This window comes from Taeniopygia guttata, chromosome 2 (genome assembly GCF_048771995.1).
Source record: "Taeniopygia guttata chromosome 2, bTaeGut7.mat, whole genome shotgun sequence".
In the NCBI taxonomy this organism is placed as follows: Eukaryota; Metazoa; Chordata; class Aves; order Passeriformes; family Estrildidae; genus Taeniopygia; species Taeniopygia guttata.
Window position 1 is genome coordinate 152025943 of NC_133026.1, and position 23013 is coordinate 152048955.

Below are 23013 nucleotides of genomic sequence, written 5' to 3' on the forward strand. Positions count from 1 at the left end.
GGCGCTGCGGCTGCCGCGGCACCGGGGGCATCGCCCCGTGGGCATAGGGTGTCACTTCTGGCCTTGGGCATCAGGCGGGGTGTGTGACACTGGGGATACAGGGGGACAGGGGTGCTGGCAGTGGGGCGCTGGGGGGTTAACGGGGTGCAGGGCAGCGGGTGCTGGGGGGTGGGTCCCGGGCGATCCCGGGTTCCCATCCCAATGCGTCACCGTTCCCATTCCCATGCCATCCCCTAATGACAGGGCAGCGGGCAGGGAGCGCCGTGACTCACTGCAGCCCTGCTTGGCCCTGTGCCCACAGAGAAGGGTGTCCTGGAGGTGTCCTGGGGTGTCCCACAGCTCTGGCAGTGCAGAGGGTGCGTGGGCTCATCTCAGTCCCGTACATGTCCCACCAGGGTCCAGGGTGGTGCCAGGACAAGCACCCCATGGGCTCATCTCCGTACCATACCCAAACCGCTCAATCAGTGCCCACTGAGCCCAGGGCAGTGCTGGCGCTCCTCAGAGCAGTGCCAGAGGGCTCAGGGTTAGGTAGGCACCTCCTGCTCCCAGCAGTCACAGAGGCACAGAATAGTCCGAGGTGAAAGCAGTTCCACAAGGATCACCAAGTCCAACTCCTGATTTGTCCGTACTGGGGTTGAACCTGCGACCTTGGTGTTATTCATTAGCACCACGTTATTAGCACCACGTTATTAGCACCACGTTATTAGCAGCACGTTATTAGCAGCTGATCTAATCTCAGTGCTCAGAGCTGAGGTGCTGGCGGGCACTGGTGGGTGCTGGCACGGTGCTGGCATGGTGCTGGCACGCTGGGGCCGATCCCCGTTAGCTGTTTCCTCTCCCCACACCCCCGTGAGTCACCGTGGTTCCCCAGAGCGGTTGGCTCATCGTTTCCTGTGCCAGCCGTGCCCTGCGGTGCCGCCGGCGGGGTCTGGTTTTTTGCTGTGCCACGACCCTGGTGCCACTGGCTCACCTGTCCCTCTCCTCTCTTGCAGATGAGCGAGATCGTGTCCAGAAGAAAACCTTCACCAAATGGGTCAACAAGCACCTTATCAAGGTATGGGCACTGCCAGTCCAGCGGGCACCGCTGCCCCAGCAGTCCCCAGCCCCAGATCACCCCCACCCACAGCCCCGTGTGCTGGGACAGCCGAGACGTGGCAGTGGAGGGTCCCCGGTGCCAGTGCTGGCGCTCCTGTGCCGCACCTCTGGTCAAGGCCTCTCAGCTGCCTCTGGGGTGGGGTTCTGCCCTCCAGGTGGGATCTGCCCTCCTGCTGCCCTCCCAGTGTGCCAGGAGGGAACGGTGCCCTTGGCACCTGGGGGTGTGTCCTGTGCTTTGACGCCCTCCGTCCTGTCCCACCCCTGCCAGTCCCCAGTCCCTGCCGCAGGCAGAGCCCCACCTTGGCACCTGGCACACACTGGGACATGGCCCAGTTCCCCAAAATGTGTCTCCACGTGTCCCTGACCCTGCAGTGCCATCGTGGTGCCACCACGCTCTGCCCACCCTGGGTCCCCTCTCAGCTCTCTCCTAACTGCTCTCTTCTCTCTGCCCTGCGCAGCACTGGCGACCAGAGGTAGGTCCTTCCTCTCTGTCTGTCTGTCCCACTGCGCTCTTCCTCTTTGCACACCCTCCTTTCCCCTGGGGCTGCCACTGTGCTCGGCAGTGGGTCTGAGCCCTGCGTGGTGGGCGGAGGGTCTGAGCCCTTCACGGTGGGTCTCTGCATGCCAAGAGCGATGCCGGAGCGATGCCGGATCCATCCTGGCACGGGGGAGCTGCTGTGTGTGTTTGGGGTGATTGTGGCACTGGGGACACCGGCCGCACTTGGAGCTGTGTGCGAGCACCCGCTGCACTGGGGGGTCACCGGGCACCCACCCCGGTGTTTGCTGGCAGGGGTGGGGGGCGCTCAGCTGCCCCCAGCCCCCCGACACCATGGCTTTCCCCGCAGGCGCAGCGCCATGTCAACGACCTGTACGAGGACCTGCGGGACGGGCACAACCTCATCTCGCTGCTGGAGGTGCTGTCGGGTGACACGCTGGTAGGTGCCACTCTGCCCTGCCCGCACTGTCCCCCGGTCCCGCCACGCGCCGGCACCCTTCCACCGGCCGTGTCTTCATCCTCGTCCTCCCCTTCGCTGCCTGCCTGTGTTCCCTCTCGTCCTGCTTGGCCGTCGGTCTGTCCCGGTGACCCTGGAGTGCCCGCGCCCCCCGCCTCTAACCTCTCTTTGCTTTGGTGCCCTCTCTGCTTCCTGGCGCCGGCCCCCGGCCCACCGCCGCCTTTGCCTCCTCCTTCTCCTTCCTCTCTCTGCTCCTCTCCGCTCGGCTCGGCCGGGGCAGCCCCGGGAGCGCGACGTCCTCCGGACCTTGCGGTTGGTGAGTGGTTCTGCCGTCGGCTCCTGGCGCGGCCGGAGCAGCGGTGCTGTGGCAGCGGCACGGAGTGGTGCCCGGCATGTCCCAGCACTGTCTGCATGCCATGTGCTGTGTGACAGCGGTGCTGTGGCAGCGGCACGGAGCGGTGCCCGGCATGTCCCAGCACTGTCTGCATGCCATGTGCTGTGTGCCTGTCCCGGTGCTGTCCCGGTGCTCTGCTGCATGCTTTGCCTGTCCTGGTGCCCCTTGATGCCCAGAGCTGTGGGGGTGGGTTTCCCTGGGCCAGAACTCAGTGGCAGCAGCAAGAGAGAAGTCATCATCCAGAAGCAGCGTCACTGGGAGTGATCCCAGCGGGCTGTCAGGAGCTGGACTCTGGCTCCTGGCACCACAGCAGGACGTGCTGCTCGCTCTGCGGGGTGGCCCGTGGGTCTCACGCTAGGGCCAGTCCTGGCCCCGGGCGGCTGTGGGTCCATGTTGGCCCCTTTCTGTGTGACAGGAGTGACCCTGGTCTGCTGCTGAGCGGCACAAGGGGCTTCATGGAGCCCCCCAGCCAAAGCTGGGCTTAGCTGGTGCAACGTCGGCATTGCCATGGGGCAGGAACATGCTGGGGGATCTGTTTGGGCAGGACCCAGGGGACCCCAGCTGGGACCCACAAGTTTGGGGGGCTGACCCATCTTGGCAGTTCCTGGTCCTGCTGAGGGGACACTGCAGCGTGCTGGGGAGCTGCATGGCGAGGGACCACGGTGGCCACACCTGCGGCGCTGGCAGGACCGTGGTGTGCTGGCACTGGGGCCAGCAGCACTCCGAGCGGCACTCAGCTCCCCTCGGGACGGCCGTGATGGTCCCGGTGCTGCCGGGCGTGGCGTGGCGTGGGAACAGCCTGTGCCGCGGGGGGAGCATGGGGAGCGTCCCCACCCCTGCAGGGGCAAAGTGCGAGGGCGGGTGCCATCGGCATGTGCGGTGCCGGGAGCGGCCGGACGGCGCCGGGATGGCAGGACGGTGTGGTGGCATCATGGTGGGGCCGAGGGCGCGGTGTGGTGTCACCGAGGGGCTGTGGTGACAGGACACTGCGGGGCCGTGTCCAGCGTGGCCGCGCTCACCACCCTCCTCTTCCCCAGCCCCGGGAGAAGGGCCGGATGCGCTTCCACAAGCTGCAGAATGTCCAGATTGCCCTCAACTACCTGAAGCATCGGCAGGTGAGAATAGGGAGGGACCCCTGGGATGGCCATAACCCCCGGGGCTGTGCCGGGCTCCCCCATCCCTGAGCCGCGTGTGTCCTGCGCTGCAGGTGAAGCTGGTGAACATCCGGAACGATGACATCGCCGACGGCAACCCCAAACTGACACTGGGGCTCATCTGGACCATCATCCTCCACTTCCAGGTGAGCCCGGCGGGGTGGGGATGGGGACAGTGGTACTGAGGGGTCAGGATTCCATGGTGTCCCAGGCTGGTCTGGTCCCCAGTGGGGCAGGAGCGGTGTCGCTGGCGGTGCCATGCAGCGAGTGCCGTCGTGCCGGTGCCCGTGCCGGTTTCCAGAGTAACAGCTGTGTCCTGGCAGATCTCGGACATCCAGGTGACCGGGCAGTCGGAGGACATGACAGCCAAGGAGAAGCTGCTGCTGTGGTCACAGCGGATGGTGGAGGATTACCAGGGCCTCCGCTGTGACAACTTCACCACCAGCTGGCGGGACGGGCGCCTCTTCAACGCCATCATCCACCGGCACAGGTGGGTGCCGTGGTGGTGCCGTGTGGTCCACGGGCAGGCGTGTGCTCGTGGGGCGGCCGTGCTGATCCTGTGCTCGTGGGGCAGCCACAGCTGTGCTTATGGGGCAGCCACAGCTGTGCTTATGGGGCAGCCACAGCTGTGCTTATGGGGCAGCCAGTCCCGTGCTCATGGGGCAGCCACAGCTGTGCTTATGGGGCAGCCACAGCCGTGCTCATGGGGCAGCCATAGCTGTGCTTATGGGGCAGCCACAGCTGTGCTCATGGGGCAGCCATAGCTGTGCTCATGGGGCAGCCATACCTGTGCTCATGGGGCAGCCGCAGCTGTGCTCATGGGGCAGCCACAGCTGTGCTTATGGGGCAGCCACAGCTGTGCTTATGGGGCAGCCATAGCTGTGCTTATGGGGCAGCCACAGCTGTGCTTATGGGGCAGCCATACCTGTGCTCATGGGGCAGCCATACCTGTGCTTATGGGGCAGCCATACCTGTGCTCATGGGGCAGCCACAGCTGTGCTCATGGGGCAGCCATAGCTTTGCTCATGGGGCAGCCACAGCTATGCTTATGGGGCAGCCACAGCTGTGCTTATGGGGCAGCCATACCTGTGCTCATGGGGCAGCCATACCTGGGGTCTTGGGGCAGCCATAGCTGTGCTTATGGGGCAGCCACAGCTGTGCTTATGGGGCAGCCACAGCTGTGCTCATGGGGCAGCCATACCTGTGCTCATGGGGCAGCCATAGCTGTGCTTATGGGGCAGCCACAGCTGTGCTTATGGGGCACCCATACCTGTGCTCATGGGGCAGCCATACCTATGCTTATGGGGCAGCCATAGCTGTGCTTATGGGGCAGCCACAGCTGTGCTCATGGGGCAGCCACAGCTGTGCTTATGGGGCAGCCACAGCTGTGCTCATGGGGCACCCATACCTGTGCTCATGGGGCAGCCATACCTATGCTTATGGGGCAGCCATACCTGTGCTTATGGGGCAGCCAGTCCCATACTCATGGGGCAGCCACAGCTGTGCTGATGGGGCAGCCATACCCGTGCTTATGGGGCAGCCATAGCTGTGCTCATGGGGCAGCCATAGCTTTGCTCATGGGGCAGCTGTGCCTGTGCTTATGGGGCAGCCATACCTGTGTTTATGGGGCAGCCACAGCTGTGCTAATGGGGCAGCCGTGCCAATCCCGTGCTCATGGGGCAGCCGTGCCAATCCTGTGCTCATGGGGCAGCCGTGCCAATCCCGTGCTCATGGGGCAGCCGTGCTGACCTCGTGTCCCCGGGGTGGCTGTGCCAATCCTCGGGGCGCCGTGAGCACGTTCTCCTGACGAGTCCCAGCCCATCAGCCCGTGCTGAGCGCCGTGCCCACCGCTGGCGTGCCAGGGCGGGGACAGGCAGGTCCCCACGGGTCCTGCTGGGACCTCCGCGTGCTTTTGGGGAGAGAAAACGTGTGCAGGCCTGTGCCAGGTGGGGGGAGTCGCCTGCGCTGTGCCGTGTCACTGCTGTGCTCTGCACCACGGCACTGCTGCACTGAGCTTGGCCTCACCATGGGCGCCCGAGGTGTCACCCCACGGGGCACTGGGGTGTCACCCCACAGGGCACTGCGGTATCAGCCCCATGCCAGGCTGGGGTGCCCTGTGGAAAGGGCTAACAGCGAGCCTGATAGCTAAAAGAACAGAAAGAAACTAAGAAACAAACAAAAAAAAAACTAATAAAAAAAATTATCCAAAACTATAACCAAAAAAGCCAAGGGAAGAGATGAATTAAAGAAAAAAAACTTTACAACTAAACAAAGTATTTTTAAAAAATTAACTAAAATCGCTATTACTTTTCACCAATAGTATTATGTTAACTTATTATAACCAATAATTAAAGTAAAAAATATAACCAATTAAAAAGTGTATAAAAAGTCAACTATCTTCAATAATAAAGAGTTACCATCTAAAACTACTTTATATCACAGCCACCTCAACAACAACAGTGCCAGTTCACAGGACACGGGGGCTCTGACTGTGTTGGGGTTCCCACTGGGGACTGCGTGTGTCCCCAGCCCGTCCTGTCCCTGTGCTGGCTGTGGGGGCTCCCCTGTCACCGGTGTCCCTGCTGTGGGACAGCCTGGCAGGAGTTCAGGCAGGGCAGGGGGGACCTGCCCTCCTCGGGATTCTGGGGTGCCCGCAGCCCCCCTGAGCCCTGCTGACCCCCACCCGCAGGCCGATGCTGATCGACATGAGCCGGGTGTACCGCCAGAGCAACCTGGAGAACCTGGACCAGGCCTTCACCGTGGCCGAGCGCGATCTGGGGGTGACGCGGCTGCTGGACCCCGAAGGTACAGCTGGGCTGAACTGGGGGGTCCCTCTGCGGAGCCCCATCCCTCCCCACCACGGGGCGCCCCATCTGACCCCCTCCCTCCCCCAGACGTGGACGTGGCGCAGCCGGATGAGAAGTCCATCATCACCTACGTGTCCTCGCTGTACGATGCCATGCCGCGCGTGCCCGAGGTGCAGGACGGCGTCAAGGCCAACGTGAGTTGGGGTGCTGGGGGGCTGCTGGGGGGCTGCTGCCACCCCTGCAGCGTCACCGCCAGCCCCACACGTGTCCCCCACCCCAGGAGCTGCAGCTGCGCTGGCAGGAGTACTACGAGGTGGTGACGGGGCTGCTGCAGTGGAGCCGGCAGCACTCGGCGCTCTTCGAGGAGCGTCGCCTCCCTGCCAGCTACGAGGAGATCGAGGTGAGGCCACCGGCACCGGCGTGGGCACGGGGACAGGGACGGTGCTGGCCTGGCATGGGCACAGGGACAGGGACAAGGACAGGGACGGTGCTGGGCTGGCATGGGCACAGGGACAGGGACAGGGACGGTGCTGGCCTGGCATGGGCACAGAGACAGGGACAGTGGTGCTGGCCTGGCATGGGCACAGGGACAGGGACAAGGACAGGGACGGTGCTGGCCTGGCATGGGCACAGGGACAGGGACAGTGCTGCTGGCCTGGCATAGGGACAGGGACAGTGCTGCTGGCCTGGCATGGGCATGGAGATGGGCACAGGGACAGGGACAGTGCTGCTGGCCTGGCATGGGCACAGGGATGGGCACAGGGACAGGGACAGTGCTGCTGGCCTGGCATGGGCATGGGGATTGGCACAGGGGACAGGGACAGTGCTGCTGGCCTGGCATGGGCACGGGGATGGGCACAGGGACAGGGACAGTGCTGCTGGCCTGGCATGGGCACAGAGACAGGGACTGGGACAGTGCTGCTGGCCTGGCATGGGCACAGGGACAGGGACAGTGCTGCTGGGCTGGCATGGGCACGGGGATGGGCACAGGGACAGTGCTGCTGGCCTGCCATGGGGACGGGGATTGGCACAAGGGACAGGGACAGTGCTGCTGGTCTGGGATGGGCACGGGGATGGGCACAGAGACAGGGACAGGGACAGGTCTGCTGGCCTGGCATGGGCACGGGGATTGGCACAAGGGACAGGGACAGGGACAGTGCTGCTGGCCTGGCATGGGCACGGGGATGGGCACAGAGACAGAGACAGGGACAGTGCTGCTGGCCTGGCATGGGAATGGGGATTGGCACAAGGGACAGGGACAAGGACAGCACTGCTGGCCTGGCATGGGCACAGGGATTGGCACAGAGACAGGGACAGTGCTGCTGGCCTGGTGTGGGCACAGGGATTGGCACAAGGGACAGGGACAGTGCTGCTGGCCTGGCGTGGGCACAGGGATTGGCACAAGGGACAGGGACAGTGCTGCTGGCCTGGCATGGGCACAGGGACAGGGACGGTGCTGCTGGCCTGGCATGGGCACGGGGATGGGCACAGAGACAGGGACAGTGCTGCTGGCCTGGCATGGGCATGGGGACCACAATGCTGCCACAGGGATGCCAGCCCCAGGAGCCACCGGTAGCCGAGGCAGCGTGTGGCAGAGTCCCAGCTGGCCGGTGGTACCCCTGTGGGTGGCTGGTGCCCAGTGAGGGGTGCCAGCCAGCCGGCAGCCCCGCCGTGGGTGGCTCAGGGCCAGTGTGGCAGCCCCCGTGGCAGCACACAGCACACAGCTGGGCTGTGTCACCGTGAGAGCGGGGCGCGGCTGTGGCACGGAGCCCTCTCGGTGCCAGTCTGGGGGTCTGCAGGGTTTGGGGGCTCGGAGCCATGACAGAGCCGGGTTCCCCAAGGGGGGCCCCGTCTGACTCACCCTCCTGGCTCTGCCTGAGTCACCGCTGGCAAAGCCCAGCGCGGCCACTTCCTTCCCGGCTCGGCACAGATGGAAAATTGCAGGGTGGGGAGGGCGGATGCTTGGGGAGGGGGCAGCAGCAGCGGCTGGGGGTCCCCGCTCAGCTGTGCCCCCCTCCCCGCCAGATTCTCTGGCGCCAGTTTCTCAAGTTCAAGGAGACGGAGCTGCCGGCTCGGGAGGCCGACAAGAACCGCTCCAAAACCATCTTCCAGGCGCTGGAGGTGCCGGCAAAGGGCTGGGTGGGGCTGGGAGGTGGGGTCCTGTGGGGTTCTGGGAGCTTGGGATCCCAAGGTGTGGGGGGGCTGAGGGGGAGACCCTGGGGACCTCAGGTCCTGAGGGGTGGGGGTCCCAGTAGCCAGGGGTCTCGAGAAACTGGGGGTATGTCCCAAGGGGATGATGGTCCTGGGGGCCTTGAGGGGCTCTGGGTGGGTCCCAGGGGGATGATGGTGCCAGGGGCTGTGGGTCCTGGGGGTGTGGGGTGGGTCCCAAGGGGGATGATGGTGCCAGGGTGCTGTGGGTCCCGGGGTGTCAGGGGTCCTGGGGGTGTGGGGTGGGTCCCAAGGGGGATGATGGTGCCAGGGGCTGTGGGTCCCGGGGTGCCAGGGGTCCTGGGGGTGTGGGGTGGGTCCCAGGGGGGATGATGGTGCCAGGGGCTATGGGTCCTGGGGGTGTGGGGTGGGTTCCAAGGGGGATGATGGTGCCAGGGGCTGTGGGTCCCGGGGTGTCAGGGGTCCTGGGGGTGTGGGGTGGGTCCCAAGGGGGATGATGGTGCCAGGGTGCTGCAGCGGTGCCCGGCACGCCCCTTGGGGCAGCGTGTGACATTTGGGGCGTGCAGGGCGCGGTGCAGTCGGGACAGCTGAAGGTGCCCCCCGGGTACCACCCACTGGACGTGGAGAAGGAGTGGGGGCGGCTGCACGTCGCTGTGCTGGAGCGGGAGAAGCTGCTGCGGGCAGAGTTTGAGAGGCGAGTAGGGGGGGCCGGGGGGCGGGCAGGGCCGCGCTGGCACCCACACCCCCGTCCCGCTGCCAAACCGCGGGGCTGGGCCGGGGTGGGGTGTGCCGGCCCCCCCGACGGGGAACCACAGGGCTGTGAGTCACGGCTGCTGCTGGGAAACACGGCACGGCACGGCACGAGAGGGATGGGGGCAGGATCGGGGACTGGGGATGGGGGGGTATTGGGAATGGGATGGGGGGCAGGATGGGGATTGAAATGGAATGGGATGTAGGGGATGGGGATTGAGGTTGGAAGTGGGATGGGGATGGGAAAAGGAAGATGAGGACCGGGAGCAGGATGCAGCATGGCTCAGGACCCGTGCTGTGCATGGCCAGCACAGCTGCCCCCGGGCAGGAGCTGATCTCTGCTGACCGAGTCCCTCTGTGTCCTCCCTGTGTCCCCACCGCAGGCTGGAGCGGCTGCAGCGTGTGGTCACCAAGCTGCAGATGGAGTCGGGGCTCTGTGAGGAGCAGCTGAACCAGGCGGATGCTCTGCTCCAGGCTGTGAGTGCCGGTGGCACCGGGGCGGGGGGGCCCGGTGGGACCAGCCCCGGCCATGGCCCTGCCCTCACCGTCCCTGCGCCCGCAGGACGTGCGGCTGCTGGCGGCTGGGAAGGCGCCCCAGAAGGCGGCAGAGGTGGAGAGGGACCTGGACAAGGCGGATGCCATGATCCGGCTGCTCTTCAACGACGTCCAGACCCTCAAGGACGGGCGGCACCCCCAGGGCGAGCAGATGTACCGGCGGTACGGGCACTGCGGGGGTCCCCACGGCTTGTCCCCATGGCCCTGTGCCCCCAGAGCCCTCCTTGTCCTTCCTGCCCCCCATGTCCTCCTTGTCCTTCCTGTCCCTCAAAGCCCTTCATGTCCCCCATGCTCCCTGCACCCCCAACCACCCCTATGCCCCCCCAAACCCTGCAAGGCCCCCCCGTGCCCCCCGTGCCCCCCATATCCCCTGTACCCCTCAAAGCCCCCCATACTCTGCCCAAAACCCCCCTGTGGCCCCTGTACGCCCCAAAGCTCATGCCCCCGAAGTCCCCAGGGCCCTTGTGCCCGACTGACGCCCCCTCCCCGCAGCGTGTACCGCCTGCACGAGCGCCTGGTGTCCATCCGCACCGAGTACAACCTGCGGCTCAAGTCGGGGGCGCCGGTGACGGCGGTGACGGCGGTGACAGCGGCGCAGCGGCGGCCGGAGCCGGACGAGGCTCCGCTGCGGTACCTGCAGGAGCTGCTGGCCTGGGTGGAGGAGAACCAGCGGCGAGTGGCCACGGCCGAGTGGGGCGCGGACCTGCCCACCGTGGAGACCCACCTGGGCGCCCACCGTGGGCTGCACCGCGCCATCGAGGAGTTCCGTGCCAAGGTGGAGCGGGCACGGGCGGATGAGGTGAGACCCCTGGGCACCCCTGAGTCCTGGGGGTCCTCTGGGGCTGTTCCCACTCTGCTTCAAGGGGTTCCCCCAAGTGCTGTCCCCTCTCCTGCTCCTGAGCATTCCCTGTGGGGCTGCCTTTGCTCTGTGCCTCGGGGTCCCTGAAGCACCACAGCCACCCCTCTTTCTGCTCCCCACGGCCTCCAGGGCTCACCCACCTCTGCTCCTGGGGCTGTGCACAGCCTGCTGGGGGGCTGGTTTGGGGAGAGCAGCCCATCCCGGCCCCCACAGCCTCTGTGCCCTTGTTCTGGAGCACCCTGGGGGCCGGGATGCCCTGGGAGGGTGGGGGGCACCGTGCCCCAAGGGCAGCCCCTGCACCCTCGGTGTGGCTGCCCTCCCCAGGAGTCCCCGCTGTCGCTCCCCTTGTGGGGCGCAGTAGGGCAGCTGGGGGGGGTCCTGGGGCTGACGGTGTCTCCTGCAGGCCCAGCTGTCCCCCGGCCCCAGCAGCGCCTACCGGGAGTGCCTGGGCAAGCTGGAGCTGCAGTACGCCAAGCTGCTGGTGAGGCCGGAGGGGTGGGCAGGAATGGGGGGCAGATGTGGTGGGACCTGCTGGGGACGTGGGGGGCAGATGTGGTGGGACCTGCTGGGGACGTGGGGGGCAGAGGTGGTGGGACCTGCTGGGGACGTGGGGGGCAGAGGTGGTGGGACCTGCTGGGGACGTGGGGGGCAGAGGTGGTGGGACCTGCTGGGGACGTGGGGGGCAGAGGTGGTGGGACCTGCTGGGGACGTGTGGCCTGGGGGTCATGGGGGGTGATGGACACGAGGGGACCTGCGTCCTGGGGGTCATGGGGGGTGATGGACACGAGGGGACCTGCTGGGGACGTGTGGCCTGGGGGTCATGGGGGTGATGGACACGAGGGGACCTGCGTCCTGGGGGTCTTGGGGGTGATAGACACCAGGGGACCTGCTGGGGACGTGTGGCCTGGGGGTCATGGGGGTGATAGACACGAGGGGACCTGCTGGGGACGTGTGGCCTGGGGGGTCATGGGGGGTGATAGACACGAGGGGACCTGCTGGGGATGTGTGGCCTGGGGGTCTTGGGGGGGGTGATGGACACGAGGGGACCTGAGGGGACCTGCTGGGGACGTGTGGCCTGGGGGTCTTGGGGGGTGATAGACACGAGGGGACCTGCTGGGGAGGGGGTGTGTGCCAGGAGGGGGCCCAGCTGGCGGGGTGTGAGATGGGGGGACCTGGTGGGGTGGGTGACATGGGAGAGAGCTGCTGGAGGAGGGTGTTGCAGAAGGGGGGACAATGGTGGGGGGGCTGTGCTGGGGGTGAGTGTGGGGGGGCTGTGGGGAGATGTACGGCAGGAGGATGCAGGACTTGGGGGGGAAGCGGGGAGGAGGATAAGGGGGGACAGAGGGTGTGCAGGGGGCAGCCCTGCGGGGATGAGGCCGTGCAGGGTGAGGATGGAGGTGCAAACCCACCCTCTGTGCCTCCTCAGAACTCCTCCAAGTCGCGGCTGCGGCACCTGGAGAGTCTCCATGGCTTCGTCAGCGCCGCCACCAAAGAGCTGCTGTGGCTGAGCGAGCGCGAGGAGGAGGAGGTGGCCTTCGACTGGAGCCACAACAACCCCGCCATGGCTGCCAAGAAGGAGAGTTACTCGGTACGGGCATGGCAGGTGGAGATGGGCATGGGCACAGACACGGGGATTGGCACAGGGATGGGCATGGGGATGGGCACAGACCCAGGGATGGCCATGGACATGATATGGGCACAGGGATGGGCATGGGGATGGGCACAGACCCAGGGATGGCCATGGACATGATCTGGGCACAGGGATGGGCATGGGGATGGGCACAGACCCAGGGATGGCCATGGACATGATCTGGGCACAGGGATGGCCATGGACATGATATAGGCACAGGGATGGGCATGGACACGGGCACAGGCACAGGGATGGCCATGAACATGATATGTGCACAGGGATGCCCACATGGGCACATGGACACGGGCACAGACACAGGTGCAGACACGGGGATGGCCATGGACATGATATGGGCACAGGGATGGGCATGGACACGGACATGGACCTGGGGATGGGCATGGACAGGATATGAACATAAAGATGGGCATGGACACAGGGACAGACATGGGGATGGGCATGGACGTAACACGGGCACAGGGATGGGCATGTACATGATATGGACACAGGGATGGGCACAGACACAAACATGTGCACAGGGATGGGCACGGACATGGGTGTGGACATGGACATGCACATGGGCAGACACGCATGGAGGACACAGCTGCTGCACGTGGACACACCCATGACCACGCACACGTGTGCCATCCCCACACACGGACATGGCCGTGTCACATGGCCCCCTCTCAGCTCTGCAGCACTGAGCACCCGTGTGCGCCCCACACCCAGAACCCCCATAACCCTTGGAGCACCCCCAGAGCCCCCCTTGCACACACAGCCCCAGGTGTAACCATACACACAGAGCTGTGCACATGTGTGTGAGCCCTGAACCCCACCTCGGTCCTACACACGTGTGTGTGAGCCCTGAACCCCGTCCCGGCCCTACACACGTGTGTGACCCCCCGGCCCAGGCGCTGATGCGGGAGCTGGAGCTGCGGGAGCGGCGGATCCAGGAGCTGCGGAGCTCAGGGGAGCGGCTGCTGCGTGAGGAGCACCCCGGGGCGCAGACACTGGAGGTGGGCGTGGGGCACGAGGGAGGCTGGGGGGCTGCAGGGACTGGGGGTGCTGGGGGGGTGTGGGGGTCTCAGTGACCTCGGGGGACTTGAAGGGGCTGGGAGAATCTGAGGGGCACCTTGGGGCTCTGGTGGGTTGGGGAGGGGGTTCAGGAGGGTCTGGGCACTAGGGTCACTGGTGTGGGGTGCAGTGGGCACTGGGGTCACTGGTGTGGGGGGCAGTGGGCACTGGGGGTCACTGGCGTGGGGTGCAGTGGGCACTGGGGGGTCACTGGTGTGGGGTGCAGTGGGCACTGGGGTCACTGGTGTGGCAACCTGTAGCAGTGCAGGTGTGGGTGCAGGTGTGGGTGCAGGTGTGGGTGCAGGTGCGGGTGCAGGTGCAGGTGCAGGTATGGGTGCAGGTGTGGGTGCAGGTGCCGGTGCAGGTGCCCTCGGTGCCAGCCCCGCTGTCCCCCCCGCTGCCCCCAGGCGTTCCTGGCAGCGCTGCAGACCCAGTGGAGCTGGATGCTGCAGCTCTGCTGCTGCATCGAGACCCACCTGAAGGAGAACAGCAACTACTTCCAGGTACGGGGGTGCCGGGGAGGGGCTGGGGGCGGGAGGGAGGGCAGGACCCCGGTGCTGAGCCCTGGCCCCCCCAGTTCTTCGCCGAGGTGCGGGAGGCCGAGGAGCTGCTGCGAAAGACGGAGGAGACGATGCGGCGCAAGTTCAGCTGTGACCGCGGCACCACGGCCACACGCCTTGAGGACCTGCTGCAGGACCTGGCGGTGAGGGCACCCCCAGGGAGACCCCCAGACCCCCGTGAGACCCCCACAGTGACCCCCAGGGTGACCCTGCCAAGATCTGCAGGGTGACCCTGCTGCATGACCTTGTAGCGAGGGCAAGTGGGAGCCCAGGGGGACAGCCCAAGTGGATCCCCCCAAGATCCTCAGGGCATCCCCAGCCCCATGGCAACCCCAGGCTGACCCCACGTGCGGGGTGACCCCATTCCCTGGCGGCCCCCAGGATGACCCCAAAAATCAGAGTCCCCCCGCAGCCCCTGAGGTATCCCGCTGCAGAGTGGGTGTCACCCCACTGCAGCCACGCCAGTGACCCCAACACGTCCATTGCTGGAACAGACCGAGGTGACCCCCCTGCCTCATATTCCTGACTCCTCCCCAAACTCCTGGGACCCCCCAGCAAAATCCCAAGAGCTCCCAAAACCTTTAGGACCTCCTGATAGTACTGAGCTCTCCAAAAACCTGGTATCTCCCCAAAGTTCTGATGCCACTGAACACCACGGGACACCCCAAATGCTGAGGTGTCCCAAACCTGCCCCACAGGAGCAGAAGGAGCAGCTGGCGGAGCTGGGGGCGCAGCTGGGGGGTCTCTCCCGCCGTGCCAGGACCATCGTGCAGCTGAAGCCGCGCAGCCCCTCGACCCCGCTGCAGGGCCGCCCCCCCATCCAGGCCGTCTGCGACTACAAGCAAATGGAGGTGGGGGGACACGAGGGCTGGATTAGGGTTGGTCCCCCTGGGGGGGATGTGGGGACACGTGGTGGGTCCAGCACCCCGCTCTGATGCTGCTCCAGCCCTATGGGGAGGGACACAGGAGGAACCCCCCTCTGGTCTGACACCACCCTGGGGGACAAGGGGACACGTGGGGGACATCCCACCCTTCTCTCACGCTGCCCCAGCCCCATGAGGGGACTCACCCCCACCCAGACTGAGACACAGCAGTCCCACACGGGAATATGGGGGACGCTGGGGAACAGGGGAGAGGCACAGATGGACACAAGGGCTCGCACCCCACCCTGACCCCCTGCCCCGCAGGTGACGGTGCACAAGAACGACACCTGTGCCCTGGTGAACCACGCCCAGCCGCAGCAGTGGCGGGTGCTGAGCGCCGCTGGCAGCGAGGCCGTCGTGCCCTCGGTCTGCTTCCTCCTGCCACCCCCCAACAAGGAGGCTCTGGACGCCGTGCACAGGTGGGCACCGTGACCCTGCACCCCACCCGGGCTCCCCTGCATCCCCCCTCTGACTCCACGTCCCCACAGGCTGGAGACCACCCACCAGCAGCTGCTGGGGCTGTGGCAGCAGCTGCACCAGGACCTGCGCAGCCTCCGCGCCTGGCAGTACCTGACCCGGGACATCCAGCAGATCCAGTCCTGGACGCACGTCACGGTGAGTTCCTGGGGATCCCACAGCAGCGCGGGGGTCTCGGGGGTCCCAGCAGGGGCTGACGTGGCCCTGTCCCCCCCAGTTCCGCACGCTGTCGGCCGAGGAGGTGCGCCAGGTCCTGTCCAGCCTGGAGAGCCACTACCAGGAGTTCCTGCGGGACAGCCAGGACTCCCAGAGCTTCCAGCCCGACGACCGGCTGCAGGTGGAGCGCGACTACAACGCCTGCACTCACAAATACGAGCTGCTGCTGCGCAGCCAGGAGAAAGGTGGGTGTCCCCGCCCTGCCTCCTCTGAAGGGTGGGGTCCTCTGGGTTTCCCGGGTGCTGAGCACCTGCAGGTCCCCGTGGTGTCCCTGGGGTATTGCCATGGTGCTGAGCTGTCCCAGTCTCCCCCTTCCTCACCCTGGCTCCCGGGGTGTCCCCAGGGTGCTGAGCCACCCTTGCATCCTCCCCTTCCACCAAGGGTCTCCGTGTTGTCCCCACTGTCTGAGCCATCCCCGTGTCCCCTCTCCCTGCTGTGGGTCCTCAGGGTGTCCCCATGGTGCAGAGCCATCCCCGTGTCCCCTCTCCCTGCTGTGGGTCCTTAGGGTGTCCCCAGGACATCCCTGTGTCCCCTCTCCTTGCTGTGGGTCCTCAGGGTGTCCCCATGGTGCGGAGCCATCCCCGTGTCCCCTCTCCCTGCTTTGGGTCCTCAGGGTGTCCCCATGCTGCTGAGCCATCCCCATGTCCCCTCTCCCTGCTGTGAGTCCCCAAGATGTCCCCAGGACATCCCCGTGTCCCCTCTCCCTGCTGTGGGTCCCCAGGGTGTCCCCATGGTGCAGAGCCATCCCTGTGTCCCCTCTCCGTGCTGTGAGTCCCCAAGATGTCCTCAGGACATCCCTGTGTCCCCTCTCCCTGCTGTGAGTCCCCAAGGTGTCCCCAGGACATCCCTGTGTCCCCTCTCCCTGCTGTGAGTCCCCAAGGTGTCCCCAGGACATCCCCGTGTCCCCTCTCCCTGCTGTGGGTCCTCAGGGTGTCCCCAAGACATCCCCGTGTCCCCTCTCCATACTGTAGATCCCCAGGGTGTCCCCATGGTGCAGAGCCATCCCCATGTCCCCTCTCCTTGCTGTGGGTCCCCAAGGTGTCCCCAGGACATCCCTGTGTCCCCTCTCCCTGCTCTGGGTCCCAAGGTGTCCCCACGGTGCAGAGCCATCCCCGTGTCCCCTCTCCCTGCTGTGGGTCCCCAGGGTGTCCCTGGGACATCCCTGTGTCCCCTCTCCTTGCTGTGGGTCCCCATGGTGCAGAGCCATCCCTGTGTCCCCTCTCCCTGCTGTGAGTCCCCAAGGTGTCCCCAGGACATCCCCGTGTCCCCTCTCCCTGCTGTGGGTCCCCAAGGTGTCCCCAGGACATCCCCGTGTCCCCTCTCCTTCCTGTGGGTCCCCATGGTGCAGAGCCATCCCCGTGTCCCCTCTCCCTGCTCTGGGTCCTCAGGGTGTCCCCATGGTGCAGAGCCATCCCCGTGTCCCCTCTCCTTCCTGTGGGTCCCCATGGTGCAGAGCCATCCCCATGTCCCCTCTCCCTGCTGTGAGTCCCCAAGGTGTCCCCAAGACATCCCTGTGTCCCCTCTCCCTGCTGTGGGTCCCCATGGTGCTGAGCCATCCCCATGTCCCCTCTCCCTGCTGTGAGTCCCCAAGGTGTCCCCAAGACATCCCTGTGTCCCCTCTCCCTGCTGTGGGTCCCCATGGTGCAGAGCCATCCCCGTGTCCCCTCTCCCTGCTGTGGATCCCCATGGTGTCCCCAGGACATCCCCGTGTCCCCTCTCCCTGCTCTGGGTCCCCTCTCCCTGCTCTGGGTCCCCTCTCCCTGCTGTGGGTCCCCATGCTGCTGAGCCATCCTGCTGTCCCCGCGGTGTCCCCGCGGTGTCCCCGCGGTGTCCCAGGGCACTGAGCCGCCCCCCTGTCCCCGCAGGAGAGCAGGACGAGTCTCTGTGCAGGAGCTACATCTCGCAGCTGAAGGACATCCGGCTGCAGCTGGAGAGCTGCGAGAGCCGCACCGTGCATCGCCTGCGCCTGCCCCTCAAGGCCGACCCCCTGCGCGAGTGCGCCCAGCGCCAGGCTGAGCAGCAGGTGTGTGACACGCCTGTGACACGCCTGTGACACGCCTGTGACGTGTGTAGCGTGCACAGATGGGGATCTCAGTGCCCCAGGATGGGCCTGGGGGAATGGTTTGGGGTGCAAAAGCCCTCAGAGCCCATTGAGTCCACCCGGTCCCCTGACACTGCCAAGGCCACCCCGCCATGTCCCCAGGTGAGCCACAGGCTGTAGTGGCACTCCAGCCTGCCCTGGGCAGCTGTGCCAGGGCTGTAAATTCTCCCCAGGGGTGGCACTCCAGCCCTGCCCTGGGCAGCTGTGCCAGGGCTGGACAGCCCTTTGCAGGAGGATTTTTCCCCAATATCCCTCCTAAACCTCCCCTGTCCACCTGCACCGACGGGCTGCAGAGCCTCTCCCTGCTCCTCTCCTCCTGGGGTCCACGACAGGGGGAACATTTGGTGGGGGGCTGACCCTGACCTGCAGGCAGCAAGGACTGAGGGGCTCCTTCCCTGCAGCAAACCCACCTGGAGCTGGAGGGCATCCAGAAGAACCTGGCCAAAGTCAGCGAGAGGACGGAGCAGGTGCTGGCGCAGCCGGAGCAGGCGGGCTCAGCCCCTGTCCTGCGCTCCGAGCTGGAGGTGACCCTGCGGAAGATGGAGCAGGTGTACAGCCTGTCCAGCATCTACCTGGAGAAGTGAGTGAGCCCCGGAGCCCCACGGGGCTCTGGGCTGGGAACCAGCCTGGGCAGTGGGGAGGCCGTGGGGAGCCTGGGGAGAGCCAGCAGGCCTTTCCCTTTCTTTTCCTTCCCTCTTCTCTTTTCCCTTTTTTTCCTTTCCCCTTTATTTCCCTTTTTTTTTCTTTTCCCCTTTTTTCCCTTTTCCCTTTTTTTTTTCCTTTCCCCCCTTATTTCCCCTTTTTTTCCTTTTCCCCTTTTTTTCCTTTTCCCCTTTTTTCCTTTTCCCTTTTTCCCTTTTCCCTTTTTCCCTTTTCCCCTTTATTTCCTTTTAATTTTTTTCCTTTTTATCTTTTTTCCCTTTTTATCTTTTTTTTTCCTTTTTCCCTTTTTTCCATTATCCCCTTTTTTCCCTTATCCCCTTTTTTCCCTTTTCCCCTATTCTTTCCTTTCCCCCCTTTTTTTCCTTTTTCTCTTTTTCCTTTCCCCCTGTATTTCCTTTTCCTTTTTTCCTTTTTTTATTTTTCTTTTTTTTATTTATTTTTCCCTTTTTTCCCCTTTTTCTCTTTTTTCCTTTTCCCCTTTATTTCCTTTTTTCCTTTTTTTTTCTTTTTTTATTATTTTTCCGGTTTTTTTCCTTTTCCTCTTTTTTTCCCTTTTTCTCTTTTTTTCCTTTTCCCCTTTTCCCCCTTTTTCTCTTTTTTCCTTTTCCCCTTTATTTCCTTTTTCCCTTTTTTTTATTTTTCTTTTTTTTATTTTCCCCTTTTTTTCCCTTTTTCTTTTTTTTTCCTTTTCCTCTTTTTTTTCCCTTTTTCTATTTTTTTCCCTTTTCCTTCCCTCCTGGGTCTGCGGTGCTGCTCTCGCTGAGCTGCCCGCTCCCATCCTGACCCCGCTGATCCATCCGCTCCCATCCTGACCCCGCTGATCCATCCGCTCCCATCCTGATCCATCGGCTCCCGGCTGATGCCGTCCCTCTGCCGCAGGCTGAAGACCATCGGGCTGGTGATCCGGAGCACGCAGGGCGCTGAGGAGCTGCTCCGCAAGTACGAGGAGCAGCTGAAGGACGTGCAGGCCGTGCCGGCTGACCTGGCCGAGCTGGAGGCCAGCAAGGCCGAGCTGAAGGTGCCGGGGGCTCTGGGGGTGCCGAGGGGTGCTGGGGGCTCTGGGGGTGCCGAGGGGAGCCGGGGCTGGCCAGGCTGAAGGTGCCGGGGGCTCTGGGGGTGCCGAGGGGAGCCGGGGGTGGCTGAGCTGAAGGTGCCGGGGGCTCTGGGGGTGCCGAGGGGAGCCGGGGGTGGCTGAGCTGAAGGTGCCGGGAGCTCTGGGGGTGCCGAGGGGAGCTGGGGGTGGCCGGGCACTCCGCGGCCGGCCCTGACCGCTGCCCATCTGCCGCAGCGGCTGCGGACAGAGGCCGAGGGGCACCAGCCCTTCTTCAGCACGCTGGAGACCGACCTCGGCAAGGCCAAGGACGTCAACGAGCGGATGGTCCGCGGCCACAGCGAGCGGGACGTGGACCTGGAGCGGTACCGGGAGCGGGTGCAGCAGCTGCTGGAGCGCTGGCAGGCCGTGCTGGGCCAGGCTGACCTGCGCCAGCGCGAGCTGGACCAGCTGGGCCGCCAGCTGGGCTACTACCGGCAGAGCTGCGACGCGCTGCGCCAGTGGATCCGCGACGCCCGGCAGCGCCAGGAGGCCATCCAGGCCGTGCCCATCACCGACAGCCGGGCCGTGCGCGAGCAGCTGCTGCAGGAGAAGGTGGGGCTGGCCGTGGGGCAAGGGGTGTGCCTGGCCATCCCCAGCAGGGCAGGGGGTGTGCCTGGCCATCCCCAGCAGGGTGAGAGGTGTGCCTGGGCATCCCCAGCAGGGTGAGGGATGCTCCTGGGCATTCCCCAGCTGGGTGATGGGTGCTCCTGACCATCCCCAGCAGGGTGAGAGGTGTGCCTGGGCATCCCCAGCAGGGTGAGGGATGCTCCTGACCATCCCCAGCAGGGTGAGGGGTGCTCCTGACCATCCCCAGCAGGGTGAGGGATGTGCCTGGCCAAACCCAGCAGGGTGAGGGGTGCTCCTGGCCATCCCCAGCAGGGTGAGAGATGCTCCTGGCCATCCCCAGCAGGGTGAGAGGTGCTCCTGGCCATCCCCAGCAGGGCAGGGGGTGTTCCTGGCCATCCCCAGCAGGGTGAGAAGTATGCCTGACCATCCCCAGCAGGGTGAGGGGTGTGCCTGGCCATCCCCAGCAGGGTGAGGGGTGTGCCTGGGCATCCCCAGCAGGGTAAGAGATGCTCCTGGGCATCCCCAGCAGGGTGAGGGATGCTCCTGGGCATTCCCAGCAGGGTGAGGGGTGTGCCTGGCCAAACCCAGCAGGGTGAGGGGTGTGCCTGGGCATTCCCCAGCAGGGTAAGAGATGCTCCTGGGCATCCCCAGCAGGGTGAGGGATGCTCCTGGGCATTCCCAGCAGGGTGAGAGGTGTGCCTGGGCATTCCCCAGCAGGGTGAGGGGTGTGCCTGGTCATCCCCAGCAGGGTGAGGGGTGCTCCTGGGCATCCCCAGCAGGGTGAGGGGTGCTCCTGGCTGTTCCCCAGCAGGGTGAGAGATGCTCCTGGGCATTCCCCAGCAGGGCAAGGGGTGGTCCTGGCCATCCTCAGCAGGGTGAGGGGTTCTCCCAACCATTCCCAGCCATGGCAGGGCAAGGGGTGCTCTGGGCCAACCCTGGCCAAGGTGGGGTGAGGTGTGCTCTTGGGTGGCCATGGGGTGCTCAGGCTCACCCCCACATGTCTCCCCAGAAACTCCTGGAGGAGTGTGAGCAGCACAAGGAGAAGGTGGAGGAGTGCCAGCGCTATGCCAAGCAGTACATCGATGCCATCAAGGTGGGCCCACTGCCCGGGGGGCTGGGGAGGCAGCGCAGTGTCCTGCAGGGGGTGGGCTCACAGCACTGGTGCCAGGGGGCTCGTCCCATGTAGCAGAGCTTTGATCACCCTCTCCTCATCAGGACTACGAGCTGCAGCTGGTGAGCTTCAAGGCACAGGTGGAGCCGGTGGCATCCCCAGCCAAGAAGCCCAAAGTGCAGTCGGCATCTGACAGCATCATCCAGGAGGTGAGGGAGGGGTCTCACTGCCGCTGCCCTGGGGTGTCCTGCAGCTCCTGGGGCGTAGCTGCTCACTGATGGGGTGGATTTTGGGGTGTGGCACGTGGTTGTGCCTCCATGCAGCCACATGATTGCTGGGGTACCTGGTGGGCCGTGGGCAAGCTCCCCTCCCTCGTGCTGACCCACTGTCTCCACAGTACGTGGACCTGCGGACGCAGTACAGTGAGCTGACCACGCTCACCACCCAGTACATCAAGTTCATCACCGAGACCCTGCGGCGGCTGGAGGACGAGGAGGTAGGGAGCGGTGCAGGGCGGCATGGCCACTGTATAACCAAAAGGAACGCACTTCACGGGGTCTGTGGCCCCATCACTATCACCGGCCCACGGCCATGACTCCAGCCCTATCACTGATGGTAGCTCACGTCCATGACTCTGGCCCCACCACTAATGCCAGGCTGTGACTCCAGCCCCATCACTAACAGTGGCCCATGGCTGTGACTCCAGCCCTGGCCCCATCACTAACCCTGGCCCGTGGCTGTGGCTCCAGCCCTGGCCCCATCACTAACAGTGGCCCGTGGCTGTGACTCCAGCCCTGGCCCCATCACTAACAGTGGCCTGTGGCTGTGACTCCAGCCCTGGCCCCATCACTAACAGTGGCCCGTGGCTGTGGCTCCAGCCCCATCACTAACCCTGGCCCATGGCCATGACTCCAGCCCTGTCACTAATACTGCCCCACAGCCTCTAGCTCCTGCTCCCTGCTGTGCTCCTGGGAGCAAGGCTGCTGGCTCTGTGTCCAGCAGGTCTCTGAGCCAAGCTGGCTCTGGGCACCGGGTGTGACTGGTGGTAGGAGGCACTTCCCAGATACACGTAGTGCAGTCAGCACCTGCCTGTGCATGCTGCTGTGCTGGGCGCTGGCCCGCGGGGTCTGGCGCGGGGTAACCTCTCTAACTCTTGGTTTCTGCCCTTGGAGCCGCTTTGCCAGTGCTTTTTCTTGGGGAATATTTGTGTTGGTGGGGATCTAATGGAGGGTAAAAAACCAGGATGACTCTGGCAGCCGTGCACCAGGTACTCACTCTGCGCATGCCTTCTCCCCGCGGCACCCTCCGCCTCCCCCACGGCTCACCCTTTCCTCCTGGCCCTCCTCTACGTCTGTGCTGCTCCGGGACCGGGGGTCCGGTGTGGGGTCTGGCTCCCCTGCATGCGCTGCCTGTGCCCGGGCCCTGCGGAGCGTGCGGCCGCCTCGCTCACGGTGCATGTGGTGCACGTGCTGCGGCACGGCCGCAAGCCGGGCGCCAGCCGCGTTGGCCCTTTGGCAGACCCTGCTCCCAGGTGCCTGGAGAGGGCTGGGAGGGGTTTGATCCAGCTGAACTGCTCTCTCCTGTTGAGGCTTTCCCTGCAGGGAAGGCTCTGCTGGCGCCGCCCTTGCACCGCTCCCCTCTCTTCTGCTCCCAGTGCTGCGGCCGTCTCTCTCCTTTCCCCGCGGCAGGGGCTGTCTGTGCCGGGCCCCTCGCAGGGGGAGCCAGGGTGGTGATGTGCACGCTGCTCGCATCGTCTTCATCGCTTGGGCTCCGCTTGCTCTCTGTCCCTTCTCTCTGGAACGTGGCTTCCTGCGCTGCTGTCTGGCTCCTGTTGCCTGTCTGCCTGTGCTGTCGTGTGTCCCCTG

At 65.0% G+C, this 23013-nt stretch overlaps 1 protein-coding gene across 1 annotated transcript in view; it reads left to right on the plus strand.

The window, feature by feature from the left end:
- The window catches only part of PLEC (plectin), an 81290-nt gene that overhangs the window by 12601 nt on the left and 45676 nt on the right, over window positions 1-23013 (plus strand). The window contains exons 2-30 of the mRNA XM_072924331.1: window positions 993-1054; window positions 1941-2030; window positions 3480-3557; window positions 3650-3742; window positions 3920-4086; window positions 6286-6401; window positions 6491-6597; window positions 6684-6803; window positions 8429-8524; window positions 9139-9266; window positions 9706-9799; window positions 9885-10039; window positions 10370-10676; window positions 11140-11217; window positions 12163-12324; window positions 13275-13379; window positions 13845-13940; window positions 14015-14140; window positions 14696-14848; window positions 15185-15339; window positions 15409-15535; window positions 15615-15798; window positions 17479-17636; window positions 18116-18294; window positions 19257-19395; window positions 19666-20022; window positions 21047-21130; window positions 21253-21357; window positions 21546-21644. Of these exons, the coding sequence (XP_072780432.1) occupies window positions 993-1054; window positions 1941-2030; window positions 3480-3557; window positions 3650-3742; window positions 3920-4086; window positions 6286-6401; window positions 6491-6597; window positions 6684-6803; window positions 8429-8524; window positions 9139-9266; window positions 9706-9799; window positions 9885-10039; window positions 10370-10676; window positions 11140-11217; window positions 12163-12324; window positions 13275-13379; window positions 13845-13940; window positions 14015-14140; window positions 14696-14848; window positions 15185-15339; window positions 15409-15535; window positions 15615-15798; window positions 17479-17636; window positions 18116-18294; window positions 19257-19395; window positions 19666-20022; window positions 21047-21130; window positions 21253-21357; window positions 21546-21644 (3920 nt within the window). The remainder of the gene's footprint in view (window positions 1-992; window positions 1055-1940; window positions 2031-3479; window positions 3558-3649; window positions 3743-3919; window positions 4087-6285; window positions 6402-6490; window positions 6598-6683; window positions 6804-8428; window positions 8525-9138; window positions 9267-9705; window positions 9800-9884; window positions 10040-10369; window positions 10677-11139; window positions 11218-12162; window positions 12325-13274; window positions 13380-13844; window positions 13941-14014; window positions 14141-14695; window positions 14849-15184; window positions 15340-15408; window positions 15536-15614; window positions 15799-17478; window positions 17637-18115; window positions 18295-19256; window positions 19396-19665; window positions 20023-21046; window positions 21131-21252; window positions 21358-21545; window positions 21645-23013) is intronic.